This window comes from Larimichthys crocea, chromosome XX, assembly GCF_000972845.2.
Source record: "Larimichthys crocea isolate SSNF chromosome XX, L_crocea_2.0, whole genome shotgun sequence".
In the NCBI taxonomy this organism is placed as follows: domain Eukaryota; kingdom Metazoa; phylum Chordata; class Actinopteri; family Sciaenidae; genus Larimichthys; species Larimichthys crocea.
In genome coordinates this window covers 15,756,841-15,772,464 of record NC_040030.1, presented here as the reverse complement: position 1 = coordinate 15,772,464, position 15,624 = coordinate 15,756,841, and the positions used below count along the sequence as shown (strand labels likewise).

The window sequence follows — 15,624 nt, the reverse complement described above, 5'->3', positions numbered from 1 at the left end:
CAACAATCAGATGCAGACAGAGTGTGTTACAGCAATGAAGACAAACAAAGTGGATCAATAGAGGACGTTAGTCTGCCCGAACTTTAAAAGATCCATGACCCGAACGTGTTATAAAACAATATTGGAGATGCATTGAAAGATGGAGGAACAGCTTAAAACCCAAAAGGGAGACCACAAAAAATCTGTTTTAAATCATTTTAAGTTGTCATCAATCATAACGTTTAAGTCAGGCAAGGCAATTCGGAGATTTCTTTCAACAACACATTAAATATGTTGGAAATAGTTTGCTGAAAACACGTGAAAACAGTTTTCAGTTTCAGGATTTTGTGGGCGTGCCTTAAGGGTGCTCGTGACACGCTGAGGCCACCCGGGCAGAAGGACAGGATGATTCCTCTCAGCTCAGAGGTTTCAAAGTTTAGTCATCTTGTTCATTTTCTGAACTCATTGACACGTTTCGTCGCTTCAAAACGCTCCCACAGTCCTGGAGAATTAATTTTACCTGATTTTAAACAAACTGGATTTCATAAACTTGTCGATATTTTTAATCTTCAAATTGGGCTGGGTGGTTAATAACACTTCCTCCTTTGATTGGACAAAATTTATTCTTTCTTTACACAGACTCCCATTATTTTTAATTTGACATGCTATTTAACAAGCTTCAACAAAATGACTCATACACCTCACGTATATCTCTGTTACATACCTCGGCCAACAATTTGTCCTTTTTCACTAGTTTCTTGAAAGCTTGTCGTGCGCGTGACAGTTCAAGCCGGAGTCTTCGGCGACGTTCGGAAATGTTTTCTTGGCTTAAAGAACACAACAAAGGAAAACAGGAGTTAGGCACAGCGGCGCTTTCAGACGCGCGTATTAAGATGATGTACTGTGTTACTTTGCTCGGGAAGCTGTTATTCAAATAGGATGCAGACGAAAATGCCCTGTGAACTTTCTGTGAAGATTCAACATTTTTAGTCGAGATCAGACGAGTTATTTCAGTCACGATGGTGCGTTAGGCCTGTTCACTGCTGCTAGTAACAGAAAAAGTCCCCTATAATCCATGTTTGACACATAAAAACCTGGCGTACACACTACAGACAATCTCTGCACGTCCTACCTTTGTTGTTGTTTGGGTCAAAGTTACATTCTCTCACCCTGTGCATCTCCTTGGGGGTTCAGCCCCCCTGTTCTTAAAAACCTAGTGACGGCTTGATGGAGATTAAAATGGACTTACTGCTTTATCTTTTTCCAAGACTTCGAGTCACATTCAGAGATCCATCTGTCAATCACACCTTCAAGACGAACTCTGCGCTGCATTGTCGACGATGGTAGGCGCCTCGTGAACTCCCTGTGAAATGAACACGTTGAGTTGATGTTCACATGAATAAACCTCCACCTGTCCGGTCGTGGCAGTACGTGTTCCTGCTGGTACCTCGTTAGACGCGCAGGTTGCAAACGAGCAGTTTCCTCCAGCAAAGACGTCGAACTTGAAGATGCTCAGCAGTGTCTTAAAACAGTGATGGAATAAAAGTTTAATCTCTTTCATACAATCACTCATGTGTTTATATGATTGATGACTTGTCTGTTCTCACCTTGTGGTAGTTGAACAGGTAGCGGCACAGATGGTGACTCTCCTCTCCACGTCCCAGCTGGCCTCGCTCCCTACGCCCAAACGAGTAGACCTCTTGTGTCTGTCAACACTAACGTGTGATGTCTGAGTAGAAAACTACACGACAAACAACATTTTTAACATTTGAATGTCATTAGAGAAACAAATACCAATGAGGAGTTGTACCGTACCGTCCACACGCAATCTTGCCAATTTTGCACCCCAGAGCTCCGCAACGAGCCGAGTCGTAGTTCATCGCTGGAACGAGTTGTGTCCGAGCTGTCCCTGCTGACCAGAGCCGAATGTGAACACCCACACCAGTCTGAGGAAGCAAAGCAGACAAAATCATCAGTTAAAGCAGTTCCATCGTGTTCTTCACAAAAAGAACAACACGAAAACTGTTTTCGTGATATCAACGCTGGTTTTCCACCTTCATCAGTGTCTGCCACACGTAAACACAAAAAACAGCTTCTTCCAATCAAATGATCTGATCTGTGTGAGGAATCTTCTATCCTTCGGTTACCAGGGTCCACATTGGCCTTGAGTCATAGACAGTAACTAAAATCATATCAGAGAAGCGCTCTCCTCTCTTTGTATGCAAGTCATGATTTCTGGTGCCAGCCTATCTCACGTTGCCCGGTCGAAGAAACTGATGAACAGACAACAGTGGCTGTAACTAGAATGTGCTGAAGGTGAACACTAAGATAAATACATTCAGAGGCTCCTGGAACACTTTCTCCCACTGACCTGGTGCCAGATTTTCAGCAAATTCTCCACAACAATCTAGGACCCGTGCATTTGGAAGTTCGAGGGCCACGTCACCCCAGTTCTTGCATCCCTACGCTGGTCTCCTGTTCACTTCAGGATCAGTTCACAATCTCTCGACGTTTCACCACTAGATATATCTACAGAACTTCTCACCACTGACAGACCACCAGACCCCTCAGATTGTCCCATGTTGGTGGTGGATCATGGATCCAAAGACTACTACTTATATCATGATCTCCTGGAGCCGTTTTAGTGTCTTTCAGCTCAATGTTTTGGATCACGGCCTCACTTCCATCACTAGTGTTGACGCTCTTTGGTAAATACTCGGTGTTGTGTTCTGTATCGTCTCACCTTTGTCAAAACAGCGTGTGGTCCTCTCCACAGGAGACGTGAACACTTTTCTTCATGTCAGAGAACAAACCGAAGTTGGTGTGTGTCGGTCTGTAGAAAGTAAATTAAAATTCAGACAACATGTAACCAAAAACAGTATATGTTTCATAAAATCTAAGATCCAATGACTGCTTTTTATTACCCTTCCTGTCGCCCCCCCACGCCGAGCTGCCCACAGTCATTCTTCTGCCCCAGTGAAGACACTTCCAGAGACCGACAGGCGGAAGCTCTGCTCGCCCCCTGCAGCGATCTGGACCAGGGGGATCGCGGCCACGTTCGGACGTGTTGGGTGAAACTGGCGCCGAGCTTCTCTTCCCGAGACCCAGCTGACCTCTGGAGTCCTGACCCCATGTGTAACCTGACCATCTGTGGAGAATCACAGCACTGTGTTCAGCTCACAGTCCTGTGCTTGCTTTCTCAGACAACTGGAGTTCACGTTACCGTACACTTTGGTCAGGGCGACTCGAGTGTGACTCCCACAGCGACACGAGACACCGGTATGTCACTGAAGAAACTGCCGAGGCCTGTGAGGACGAGAAGCAGATGATGGTCAAAGTGAAGATTTACTGACTGTTCTTTGTGTTTGCTCTATTTTACACTTTGTTTGCGTTGTGGGATAAATAAAGTTTAATCAAACCACTGACTGAGGAGTGAAGTGTGAGCGTCCACGTGGAGGACGGAGCCCTCTCTCAGACAGCAGAGTGGACCGTATCATCCCCACAGCTCACGGCCTGGATCTTCTCTTATTACTCACAAACTCTGAAAGAGGAAAACCCATCATCCATCATCTGATGATCATCATATCATGATCACTCATCATCATCATGGGTTGACTTGTTTTAGGTAGAAGCTGAACATGATGCTACTGTTATTGTTGCTGTGACAGTTTAAAGGACTGGACGTCGTATCCGTGACGTTGCCACTACAGAATCGTTCAATCTGTCCAGCCTGGATGCATTGTGGGTATGTAGGCACTAGCTTTAAAAAAGATAAGATGAGAGAGGCATATAAAGGACAATACTTTCTTTCTCTGACCAACCAGTGCAAAAAAAAAGTCTTTGGAGCTTGTTTGACCGATCCGACCGGTTTTCCAGACGTCGATCAACAGTCAATGCAAAAAAAACAAAACAGGATCTGGATTCATATTCAGATCGGCGCCGCCTGTTTGCAGTTGATCTGGACGGACGCATTAAGTCTGACGAGGTCACCGCGTCCTGAAGCGCAGCCCTGTGTCACCGTCGTTTTATATATAAAGAATGGAGACCATTAACCCATGAAGGTCTGTGGTGGCTTCACGTTTACTGTTTTGTTCTGTCTCTTCCACATGGGAAAATGAATGGGAAAGCAAATTTAGATCTGACTGTATCATCAGACGAGGGAGAATTAGACGAAAAACCTGCAGTTCCTCTAACGTCCACCTGAGGCTGGCTCAGAAGTGAGTCAGTCTCCATAAGTCCCCATGTCCCAATGTCCAACTTCCACAGCAGAAATAAACATGTTTACAGCCTGGTACAAAAAACAGTTTTGGTCTCTGTAGCTAATTTTCCCGTTCATGACAAACTGTACTGGGTGAATTTATATCAAACTCACCTGTTCAATTATATTAAGGCTTAAGTTATGCAGGATTAAGAGCGTGGACGCTTTGACTGACAGGTGGGTGTGGTTAAGGTGGCTTTGTTGAGCAACCAGGTGTCATTCAGCTCCACCCACACTCACTTTGTTTGATTACATCCATGTTTATACTGTCAGTGACCTCACAGTAATATAGGCCACTTACTGGTTATCATAGTCGATACCTGATTATTCACACCAACACACCACACACACACACACTCCAGCCTTGATTATTTCATTAATCAAATAAGTCAGTTAAACTGCGCATGCTCACTCTGCTTCCCTCGGACCCTCGTCCCGTCCTCTCTCTGGTTGGTTCGGATGATGAACGAGTTCCGTTGGTTTAACGAAGCGAGCCACATGCGACCTGCCGACAGGTCCGAGATGTCTACCCGAGGTCTGAGTAATGAACCCCGTCAGTCCCTCAGCTCCATCAGCTCCACTCACCGAGCAGTGCGCCGTGTCTGAGCCGAAAGCCCGCTGGCTGTCTCTCTCCACGAGAACATGTTGTCACGGAGTCCACGGCCCCAACAGCTGATTATAAAGAGGGCGGACCCGAAACTAAACCTGCGAGGAGGACCGAAACGAAACTAAACTCAGAGACACAAACATTCATCTACAGAGGCAGAGAAACGAAAGTGAAAGTGATTGATTATGATCCACATATGACGTCATGTTCACCTATTTCTTTAAACTGAGTTTGGTGTCTCTTGTCCAATCAGATTACTTGAATAAATGTAAACATGATATTTGTAGGAGGCCCCGCCCCCCTCATTTAAATATAATGAATAAACGGAAACTTATTATTTATTGAGCTATACTGACTGATTTATTATTTTACAAAGAACAAACAGCAGAATAGTTATTATTATTATTGTTATTATTTTTATATTATTATTATTATTATATTATTATTGTGACCAGTGTGAGAATGTGTATAATGTTCAATCATTTTGTGTGTTAAGTGTTTATTGGTGTGTTGTGATGAATGCATGACAAGATAAAACAGCTATGTGTGTGTGTGTGCAACTGTAAGACAACTCTGGGGTAATACACAGAGAGGGGCCTGTTGTTACCTAAGTGAGCAGAGAAACAGGAAACTTTTACCCAGGTCGAACAGGAAATCTCAGGATTAGAACCAGTCACGAGATGTCTTACCCCATAGGGTCAGCCAGCCGCATCCTGCTTTGGTTGTCTTACCACTGTTAGGCATGAAAGATGCATGAAAGATGTATGTTCACGTCCTGTTAAGAGTGTAACACCTATTTCCTTTGTGTGATAATAAAAACGAGCCTGAACAGCAGATGAGCAGAACTCAGCAACCGGAGCGGAGAGGCAGACGCGAGTCGTATGCTGGGTTCCCTTTGCAAAGGTGAAAGAATTGTGTCTTCCTTAAACTGAATATCTCTCTGTAGTGCACTAGGTCAGCAGAACTCGGGGGGGTTGGGGAAAAACCCAACACCAGGTGATACCAAATGCACAAGACCCAGATGAACTGGACCCAGAGTAAATTATAGAAGTAACCACAAACATAAACCAACCATGAAATGGTTTTGAAGTGGGATTATTAAAGTATTTCTGATTCTGATTTAAAAGGGGGCAACCACATTGTGACCAGCCTTGTGGAAATCTTCACAAACACGCATGCACATTATGACTTAAACACCAGCGCACACAGACAAACTCAGTTTGCCCATTCACAGCAAGCTAAGGTGACTTCAACGACAAAGCTCAGTCCCCCTTTAAGATGGCAGAGCCCGTTCAGTGATAAAAACAAACTAAATCAAATAGTTTCTTTAAAATATCTTTGTTGGAAACTAAATGAAACAAACTAATGTACTATAGAAACTTCTTTTTTGGGACATGTTTAATGTCAAATACCTTTTTCAACTGGAACTTCTCCCAGTTAATAAAATCAGTTCAAATATCTCAGCGCGCTCGAGCAGACGTTTCTTCTATGAGATTATGATCATCCCAGACATCAGTACTCACAATGAGAGTCATAACAATTAAAACAATGATGAGCTAAATAATATTTATGGTCCATAATATATTATTATTTATTATTATTATTAATTATTATTATTATTATTTTTGTGACAAACACAAATAAAACATCCTGTTGGAAAGCTGAGCCGTGACACCTGGTGGCCACAAAAGTGAGTACACCTTCGAGTCCTGCTGCCTCCTCAGAGGGGACACGTCAATGAATAAGATCTCTGCATATGAACTCATGTATTGTTTAATCTTATGTTCACCGGTCTTTATCAAATTAACATGTTGCAACAGCTAATTAGCCAACTACTGCCATGACTGCTGATTGGGTTAAAGAAGTAACTCTGAATTAACATAACTGACTGAACACGAGCAGCAGCTCGAGAGAAAAAGACTTCAGTGAAGACAACATGTTTCTTCTTTATTTGACTGTTGGATGTATGAACCTGTCTTTTACCGGGAGGAGACGAGGACAGGTGCAACATCTTGTTCCAAACTGTTATGGATTTGAAATCCACTGGGGGGTTCCCTCGCAAAGGTTCAGTCCTGCCAACAACGATGGACCTCACTGGTTAACTGAACGTTCAGTGTCATGTGTTTTTAATCTAATACAGTTATTTTCATGAGTTCGTTATAATTGATTTCCTTCATCCATGGATATGGTCGTCGCGGAGGTCCAGAAATGAAAAATCAGCTTGTCCACATCTTTGTTTTCTAGATTTACAAAAACAGAGCGGGTTGTTTTTAATAATCAAAATGAGTTTTCTGTGCACACTGTTGATTTTTGGGTAACTAAAACCAAAATGTGGTCCGAGTGTCCTGTAGCGTCTTCCTGAGGAAGTCGACCAGGAGGTGATAGGGAAACCAAGTCCATCTCGATGACCACATAGCCCTGCAGCAAAGAGCGAGAGAGAGAGTTAAGTGACAGCAAACACACAGAGCGCCACGTGACAAAGTTTTAAAAAAGAATAAATCAGCCTCACGTCTCGAGGAGTACCACCGGGTTAATGATGTCGAATAAGTCAACTCCCTGTCTGTTCAACAGCCTGGTGATCACGACCTCAAGAACTGGAACACAGACAAACACGTTACCAACTCCGTCCATTACACATTTGAGTTTCCAGGAGAACTCGTGATGACGTTGGGTCAACCGTCGATGTTTTAACTTTATTTCTACGTACGTTTCTTGGTCTCTTACCAGAAAGGACTTTGGGATAGCCGATCTTCTCCACGGCTTCTCTTATGAACTCTTTTGTGTCTCATCAATCAGCTGGAAACAGAAGGAGGTAGAAGGTGATGGAAGTCAAAATTCAAATCAGCATCGTTTTAACAAGTACACGACAAAATCATTTAAAGATTTACTTCTGCATCTTAGAATGATCTACATTGATATAAGAATGATCGACACACTTAAATATCAAAGAAAGAGCGGGTGCTATTCTCCTTCATGATCTTGGGCTTTGCACTTGCACTGCCTTTGTGTAGTGTCATGTAGTTTCTTCTCCTTCAGTGAAATGAAGTCAAAAAGTCTTACCCTGTGATTCTGTGAAGGCAGCATAGCTTCGTTACAGAGATGCTGGAGAGAAGGAGCACAGGACAGGATGAGACTGCTGGATACTGAAGCTTATAAACCATGGAGACCTCAATCAGACCATCATTTAGTTAAGCTGCCCCCTGGGGCCCCATGTGTCATGTGCCCACAAGCACGCGACCAGCCAATATAAAAATCGATTACTTGTTTTGGTCTGAATACGACCTCTGTCTTACGAAATCTTTAAACTAACTAGCCGAACTTTTTTATCTGGTTGACCATAATACATCACGTATCTGCTTTCTGAGCCCACCTCTGCTCAGAACAACCTGAGTGTGCCACTGTGGCAACCTCCTCACACGTCCAAAAGTGTTTTCACATCTCCTGGCTCAGGCGTGGTGGATCCTGTTGCCTAGTAACTGGAGGTCTTTAGTTGACTTCTGTCTTTGTATGGAAGTTCTCCATCGACATCAACTAGCAGCTTCCTGTTGTGAAACCAAGAATGCCTCTCTTTGGGTGTGTAGCTAAATTCAGTTTTCGATGGACTCAGCTCTGCAGGCAATTATTAACAACAGAGCTCTTACTTGAAGGTTTGCCCCGCAGAAGAGTTTCTTGTCAGCGTAGGAAGCGTCACGTCCACGACCACATCCTAGACTCAGAAACAAAGAAAGAAACATCACCCGCACAGACTTTACAGTATGACACAGACAATGTAGCCTCAGGCGTCCATCACCACTGCTCAGGCGACTGAACACTGTAAAGCCTGTAAGCAGCCCTGTATACCGTGTTAGCCAGTAGATGTCACCATCTGACTTTATCTATGTTTGGAAACGTGCACTGACTCACAATCAATCATGATAAAGGCCTCGTCTACACACAGTTCCATCTGTTGCACTCAAACAATTTAGACCAATACTGTGATGAAGTAGTCCTCTGATTTTGAAAAGGACAGTAATTATATGTTGAAGATGCATTATACATTTGAATATCGCCCCTTAACTAGGTGGTTGCCCACCAAGATCGTGTTTCAAATGACTTTGAGTGGATTAAAATAACATTATTATTAAGGACAAGCGTGTAAAACCTATGGAGCTCATTGGCTGACATAATCACCTGAGGATCTGAGGGGATTTAGTTACATACACAGATATTGGACCAACCTAATTCTCTTCGAGAATCTTCTGATTTTTGTCTGGGATCTTGGGGCTGACCAAACCAAGATCCAGAGAACTGAGGAACCTGGCTGACAATGCAGCAGGCCTCTTCCCATTTGCTCTTGGAAAGAGTTTCTTCGCTTGGTGTATCCAGATGTTGAGATTCTGTGCTCACCTGTTACCTTTGGTTATTGTCACTTTCTACTGTGCCTCAGTGTGAATATTCACTGTTTAAACAGACGCAGTAGGAGTGAACTGCCTTTATTTTGGTACATTTTTCTCCTGTTTTGTTCGGTTTAGGGCGGCAAATAAATACTGGTGATTGTGATTATTAACAATTATTCCCCACACCCTAGACAAGGACGTAACTGGGTAAATTATCTTAACCAAAAACACCCGCAATATGTTGATTTCTCTGGAAAATTATCATTTCAGTTCGCTTTAAAGGTCCAGTGTGTGGTCTTTATGCGATCTTGGCTGAATTTGGTAAATGGGAATGTATTTGTTCTATTGTGTGTAATCACCTGAAAATGAGCTGCCAACTTTGTTGGTTTTGGTCAAATGTGGCCAAACTGGACCTTTCAACCATTCATCCGTTGATTTTAACGGACTACTTAACTAACTACTTTAACTTACTTAACTACTTTTCATGGACCTTTTTGACATATGTTCAGCTTTAATGCATTGCTCATTGGTTTCATCAGATTTTAAATGAAACTCAAATTATGGAGATATTATTTAATGAATCACACAAACTAATGAGCTGCACTAAAACTTTTCCCAAACAAACAGTCCCTTTGGGATGCCGGTACCAGGAGTGAAACAGTGGTGTGATAGTGTGGGATTGGTCAACATCTGTCTCCAGATGGCTTCAGAATAATGGCAGTGTCCGTTACAAAGGTGAGCGTTGGCGTGTCTTGACTCCCACGTGAGAGTGTCCAGAGGCCGTTGCAAGACACTCGTACCCCAGTCAGAGGAGGTGTTGATGAAGGGAGAATGCACGCTCCACACTCTGAGCTCCGGAGAACCTGTTTCCAGACACTGAACACAAAACCACACACAAAATAATATCTCACCTGACAAGGTTTATATGTTTGTATTTGGGAGATACGAGGAGTTTAACGTGTTACCTTTCTAATAAATTCAGGCATGGCACTGGTGAGATTTGTCTTGAAAAGTTCCTGAAAATCACATTCAGAAATATAAAATGAGACCAACAGAGATGGATATGTTACAGGCCATATCTGACGTACTTACAGTGAGCTCTGGCTCCAGACACATTGAGTTGGAACGTCCGTCTTGGTGAGCGGCTTTGATCATGGGCCCAAAGAACTGGTCTGAGGTTAAAGACAAGTTATAAAAAAAATTCTTGGGTTATTTTTATGTTTCAGCAGCCCACAAGCAAAAATACCAAAAAAAATCTGGATTTGGGCAATGTGCTGAGAGGATTCTTCAAAATGCGTTCATAGCAACATTTTTAAATGTTTCTTTCTAAATATATCTGCAACAACAGTGATATGCCCTTCAAAAAAAAAGGTCTGAGTTTGAATGTGAAGTGGTTCTTCATGGTGACCCATCAGGAACCTTTTTGGTTCTGCATGGAATGTTATATCAATTGTTTCTTTAAAGAACCATTTTTATCAAGTTCTTCCAGACTTTCGTGTAAATAGTTTTGGGGTTTGGCATGTAGCAGCCTTTAATTAAAGCCATACATACATAACATATTCAGGTTCACAAAAAAAGTGTCCAAAGTGTCCGTTTGTTGGTTTTCATTATTGCAAAGGTGCCTTAAAGAACCAACAATCAGTACTCTAAAAGATTATTAAACAAAAGGTTCTTCAACACACCTAGTTCTGCAACTGTGACGTAAAGAACTCTTAAACAGCAAAAAAGTGTTCTAAAAAGGTCCAGAAAACTCGAAGTGCTGCCAGATTTTTGTATGGATACATTCAGGGAAGATTGTGAGGACGGTGAATAAACGGATAAAGGCGATATAATTCTTTCTGCACTGGCAAGGCAGGACAAAGGAAAGCAGGAAGTGAGATAGACATTTCGTACATGTTGCACCCACCGCTGACTCGAAAACAACTGACCTGACACCCAGAAGTAGAGATCCTGTTTTCAGTCAGCTGACTGGGGTGGAAAACAGAGTCATCGATCACAGCCACGTGTTGTTGTGTATTTAGTCAGCCCCTGAAGAATATTATATATATAAAAAAAGAAAGACAGGGATGAACGGAGAACGACAGAATGAGCTTCTACGCCTTAAACAAAGAGATTCATTCTACAAGAAACTTAAAACACGACTGGCTATCCAAGTATGAGCCAGAAGGACTTAAGAAGGTTTGGATGTGGCTGTATTTCCAGGTATTATTTACCTTGTGGTATGACTCTATGTAGTTAGCAGTGATGAACAGGAGCAGCAGTTACACCGAATCCATTCTGATATTTCCCATCAGTGAGAACATGCTCTGTGACACACACACACACACACACACACACACACACACATACATACACACACACACACACACACACACACACACTAATGTTTAGAGACATCTATATAGATAACATATGAACACCTGTACTGTAATTACCAAGGAATAGCGCTTTGAAAACAGGGTTGCAAAAGGGTGGAAAGTTAAGCTCAGGAATTTTGGAAATATTCAAAATTGGAAACTCCATGGGAATCGTGTCAACAGATTTATTTGTAAGTAGAACTTTGTCAAGTTTGAATTCTTTTATTGAACAATATCATGTAGTCCACCAGCTCAAATGTGTGTCTTCAACAGTCTCTGTGTGCTCTGGGCTCTAAAGTGTGGTCCAGGTACAGAGATCACCTGTGCAGGTAGGGGGCGTGGCCTCAATAGACCTGCAGTAAGCAGTGTGCTATGTGCATGTGACTGAGGAAGAGCAGATCATCAAGTGTACCTGCAGGAAATCTGGTTGTTTTGATGATGATGCAGTTTATTCCCATTAATTCCCATGGAAAGTTTCCAACTTTGAAAATTCACCGAATTTTGCAACCCTATTTGTAAAAGACATAACACACACACACACACACACACACACACACACATAAACACACCTGCTGTCTCTTGTATGAAGTCAGCCAGTATATTTGCCACCTTGTTGATCTCCTTACAGATCTGCATTTGAGAACAGACTCATCAGTTTTCGGTGTGTTCACTGTGAAGTGACGAGTGAAAGGTGAGTTTCTCTCACCTGTCCCTTTATGACCATTTTGACAGTGAAGGTGACGAAGTCGGTGAAGAGCTTTTTCAGCCAGTTTGGTCTGAACGACAACAGCAAACACACGTTAACGCTGTCTGTGTTTTATGATACCGTCAGCTGTTCAGTTTAGTAACTTACTCTTTGTTGCCGTGCAGGTGCAGACTGAGCTTGTGAAAGTTCAGATAACAGTCTGACGTGTCCGCTGCTACCTGTCCTTTCCCACAGTCTGACAGAGGTAACAGAGGACATATGAGGCGAAATATAAGATATTTGGTTTGGATGTAAAAATGAGGGCTAAACATAAAGATGACTACAACTGCCTGACATGATCAACAAATCTCAAGTCACCTGTTGGCTTAAGTGGGACGGCAGAGGTTACACGACTGACTGGAACCACGTCACCAGTTTAGCATTAAGCTACATGGGTTGCATTTGTAAGTTCTCGTGTTTAACAGGAGATAATGATGTGATATAAGGTATTGGAACTGTGCCTAGTCTTGTCTTCCAAAGGTACTTACAAAGTTTGGGGTTGATTCCAAGATCAGTCTGAGACTCAATTTCAAAATCAACTGACTGTGAAACATCCCCACTGTGAAGAAAAAAGAAGAAGAAGAAATCATTTTACTATCAACTGCTGGGAAACTTGGTGCAAAGTGATGCAACCACGGTAGAAGGTGCAACCCACAGAAACTCAACAGGAAATCCACAGACAGCTGTTGTCACAGTTTGACCGATGTAATCTGTGAGAAAAACAACAGCAGCGAGCTGTAAGCGCTTTTAGCACCAACTGAGGAACTTCTAAAAGTCCTGAAGAGTAAAATGAGTGATAGCTTTGTTGCAAATTAAATCAACGTTTGATTTGTAGGAATGTGTTCCTGTATTTCTTCTTTCAGAGGTTGCATTGTCTCGCCTTGTATTTAGGTGCCACAGAGAAAACATCACCTTGACAGTCCATGAAAACTAATGTGTGTAACTACAGGGGAATGGGTCATGGTGGTAGCAGGTTTAGCAGGGCGTTCGAATGGACTCTGCCAGCGGGGTCTCCTCCCAGTTGGTCGTCGCCATCCTAATCGGATGGCCGAGTCACCTCAGCTGGCTCCTTTCAACATGAATGAGCAGCGGCTTTATTCTGAACTGTCCTCTGGATGTCGAGCTCCTCACCCCATCTCTAAGGTTGAGGAAGCTCATTTCGACCACTTGTATCCACAATATCGCAACAGTCCAGTACAGTTCGCTGTACTGTAAACGCCTCACTGGTCCATCTCACGCTCTGTTTTCCCATCACTCGTGATTGAACAAGACCCCGAGATACTTGAACTCCTTCACTTGGGGAAGCAACTCACTCCCAACATGAAAGGTGCATTCTACCATTTTGTGGTCTAGAAGGAAATAGTTCGTTAGAAGCACAGATTAATTTCTCAGTGCTGCTCTTTGGTGTGACCAGGCCTTAAACAGGCTTAATGTGACTAATATTTAATGTTTTATATCTATTTTCTCTGACAACCACAATGGGATAGACTTTACTTTTCTTGCTGGTGCAGTGGTTGGCAAGAAGGTTACCGTCTCAATCCTCAACAACCCTAACCCCAAACGGATGGATTGGAACAAGTGAACGATGTGGGATGTTGCTGTCACAAACACACTCACAGCCAGCTGGTGTATCCATACTGGATGGTGCCACTGAAGGATGCGGACACGTTGCTTATTTCCATACCGATGCCTTTGCCTGGGTGCAGTTCAAATTCGCTCCGACCAATCGACAGGTTGTGGATCTCCAAACTGCGGAGAAACAATACACGATTTTATGACCTTTGACCTATGTCGATCTGTGTGTATTGGTGCATGTGTGTGTCGACTTACTTGTCCAGGCCATAAAGGACTTTGCCTATAAGCACTGATTTCTCTCCCTTCATACTTGGGTATCTGGCATGTTGGAAAGCTGCCTCAATCACTTTGGTGGTTTTCTCGTTCACTGCCGGCAGCACACAAACACACATGGTGAAAGATATTTAAACAAACAAGCGAAAGGCTAAGGTAATCTCTCAACACCAGAACAGGGTCAAAGTCCTACTCACGGACGACAGCTGCAGGATAGGTGAGGCGACAAACGGTGCCGGTGAACCTGTAGGCTGAAGCTGGGTCCGGCTGGCAGCCTTGGGATGCCCCAAACGCAGCAGATAGGAAGAGCAGCAGGAGCAGCCGTGGTGGGAAAACATCACAAGGCATCGTGCACGTGGAGGTGGTTTCACCTCTTTGGGAGTCAGATGAGGATTATAACCCTGTGGACTGTTTGCAGTTCACCGTATGTTTGTAAGTGTTCCTCAATACAGATGAAATCAGGTGACTCCTGTGCAGTATCTTATCTAATGTCACTTCAAATTCTGCTTTTATCTCCAGATTAGACTCGAATTCAAATGAGCTTTGGCACACAGGTATGGGGAAAATATATAAAAATGTCAGCCAGCTTTTTGTGGACGTACATTGGTTCTTGTTGAGAGAACCATTCGGTCTACTGACCTTCTACCAATCCAGTCTTCCCCACCGCCAGGAAGGGGTTGCAACTATCTAGTGGAATCAATACCCTTCGTCCAATCAGGGACAGATAACTTGTGTGATTCACACTTGTTGATGAAAAGGCAAACGCCAACTGGTCAAAGTGCAACCTTTTCTATCACGTCAGTTCCACAAAACGTCGGGTAGATACACAAACTACTTAGAATAAGACATTTAATATCAAAACAAAGGATGTTCTTTTGATATATTCACCAAGGAAACTAGTACAGGATAAAAATATCAAGTTACATGTCCATTGGCAGATTTTAGCACTTGAAAATGTAGGGCAATAATTATCACAACCAGTATACATACCCGAAAGAGATGCCTTTCAAATCCTCAGTACTGTTTCGTAGTTACCCTACAACAGCTGTAAAACCACAGCAACCTTTGGGTCCAACTTTCTCTGAACAGACTCAATGAGTGCCGGCTCACGAGGTTGGGGAAACTAGATCCAAAAGCTGACTGTAACATGAACTCTTGGCTCTCTCTCTCTTAGAATCTGATGGGTCTATTTGTCCTCCTCCAAAGATCCCAGCTGAATGAGTTCGGTTGGAGGGAGGACGGGCGGGGGAGGTACAGGAGGACACAAAGACGGGACTGGAGATAACAACAAAAGGGGGGAACTGATCTAGATGAGGGTAGGTGTGGGTGGGGGTGGAGGTCAGCACTGGGCAAACAAACACACATATAAAGACTGTACTGTAGTCTCTAGGAGTACCACCAGAATCCAGCGTTAGCCGTCTGTCTTCACATTGACATGAGGACTCCCTAGTCAG

General features: G+C 43.1%; 1 protein-coding gene across 2 annotated transcripts in view; it reads right to left on the bottom strand.

Moving 5' to 3' along the window:
* Positions 1–15,401, bottom strand: part of cetp (cholesteryl ester transfer protein, plasma) — a 21,034-nt gene extending 5,633 nt beyond the window's left edge. Inside the window, exons 1-8 of one of the 2 annotated variants that reach the window (XM_019261363.2) lie at positions 15,161–15,401; positions 14,368–14,578; positions 14,153–14,264; positions 13,940–14,071; positions 12,811–12,881; positions 12,431–12,518; positions 12,284–12,353; positions 12,147–12,207 (exon numbers count right to left, since the gene is read on the bottom strand). In XM_019261363.2, coding sequence (XP_019116908.2) covers positions 12,147–12,207; positions 12,284–12,353; positions 12,431–12,518; positions 12,811–12,881; positions 13,940–14,071; positions 14,153–14,264; positions 14,368–14,518 — 685 coding nt within the window. In that variant the 5' untranslated portion in view covers positions 14,519–14,578; positions 15,161–15,401. The remainder of the gene's footprint in view (positions 1–12,146; positions 12,208–12,283; positions 12,354–12,430; positions 12,519–12,810; positions 12,882–13,939; positions 14,072–14,152; positions 14,265–14,367; positions 14,579–15,160) is intronic. The other variant, XM_019261364.2, reaches the window with a different exon arrangement.
* Between the last annotated feature and the right edge of the window lie 223 nt (positions 15,402–15,624).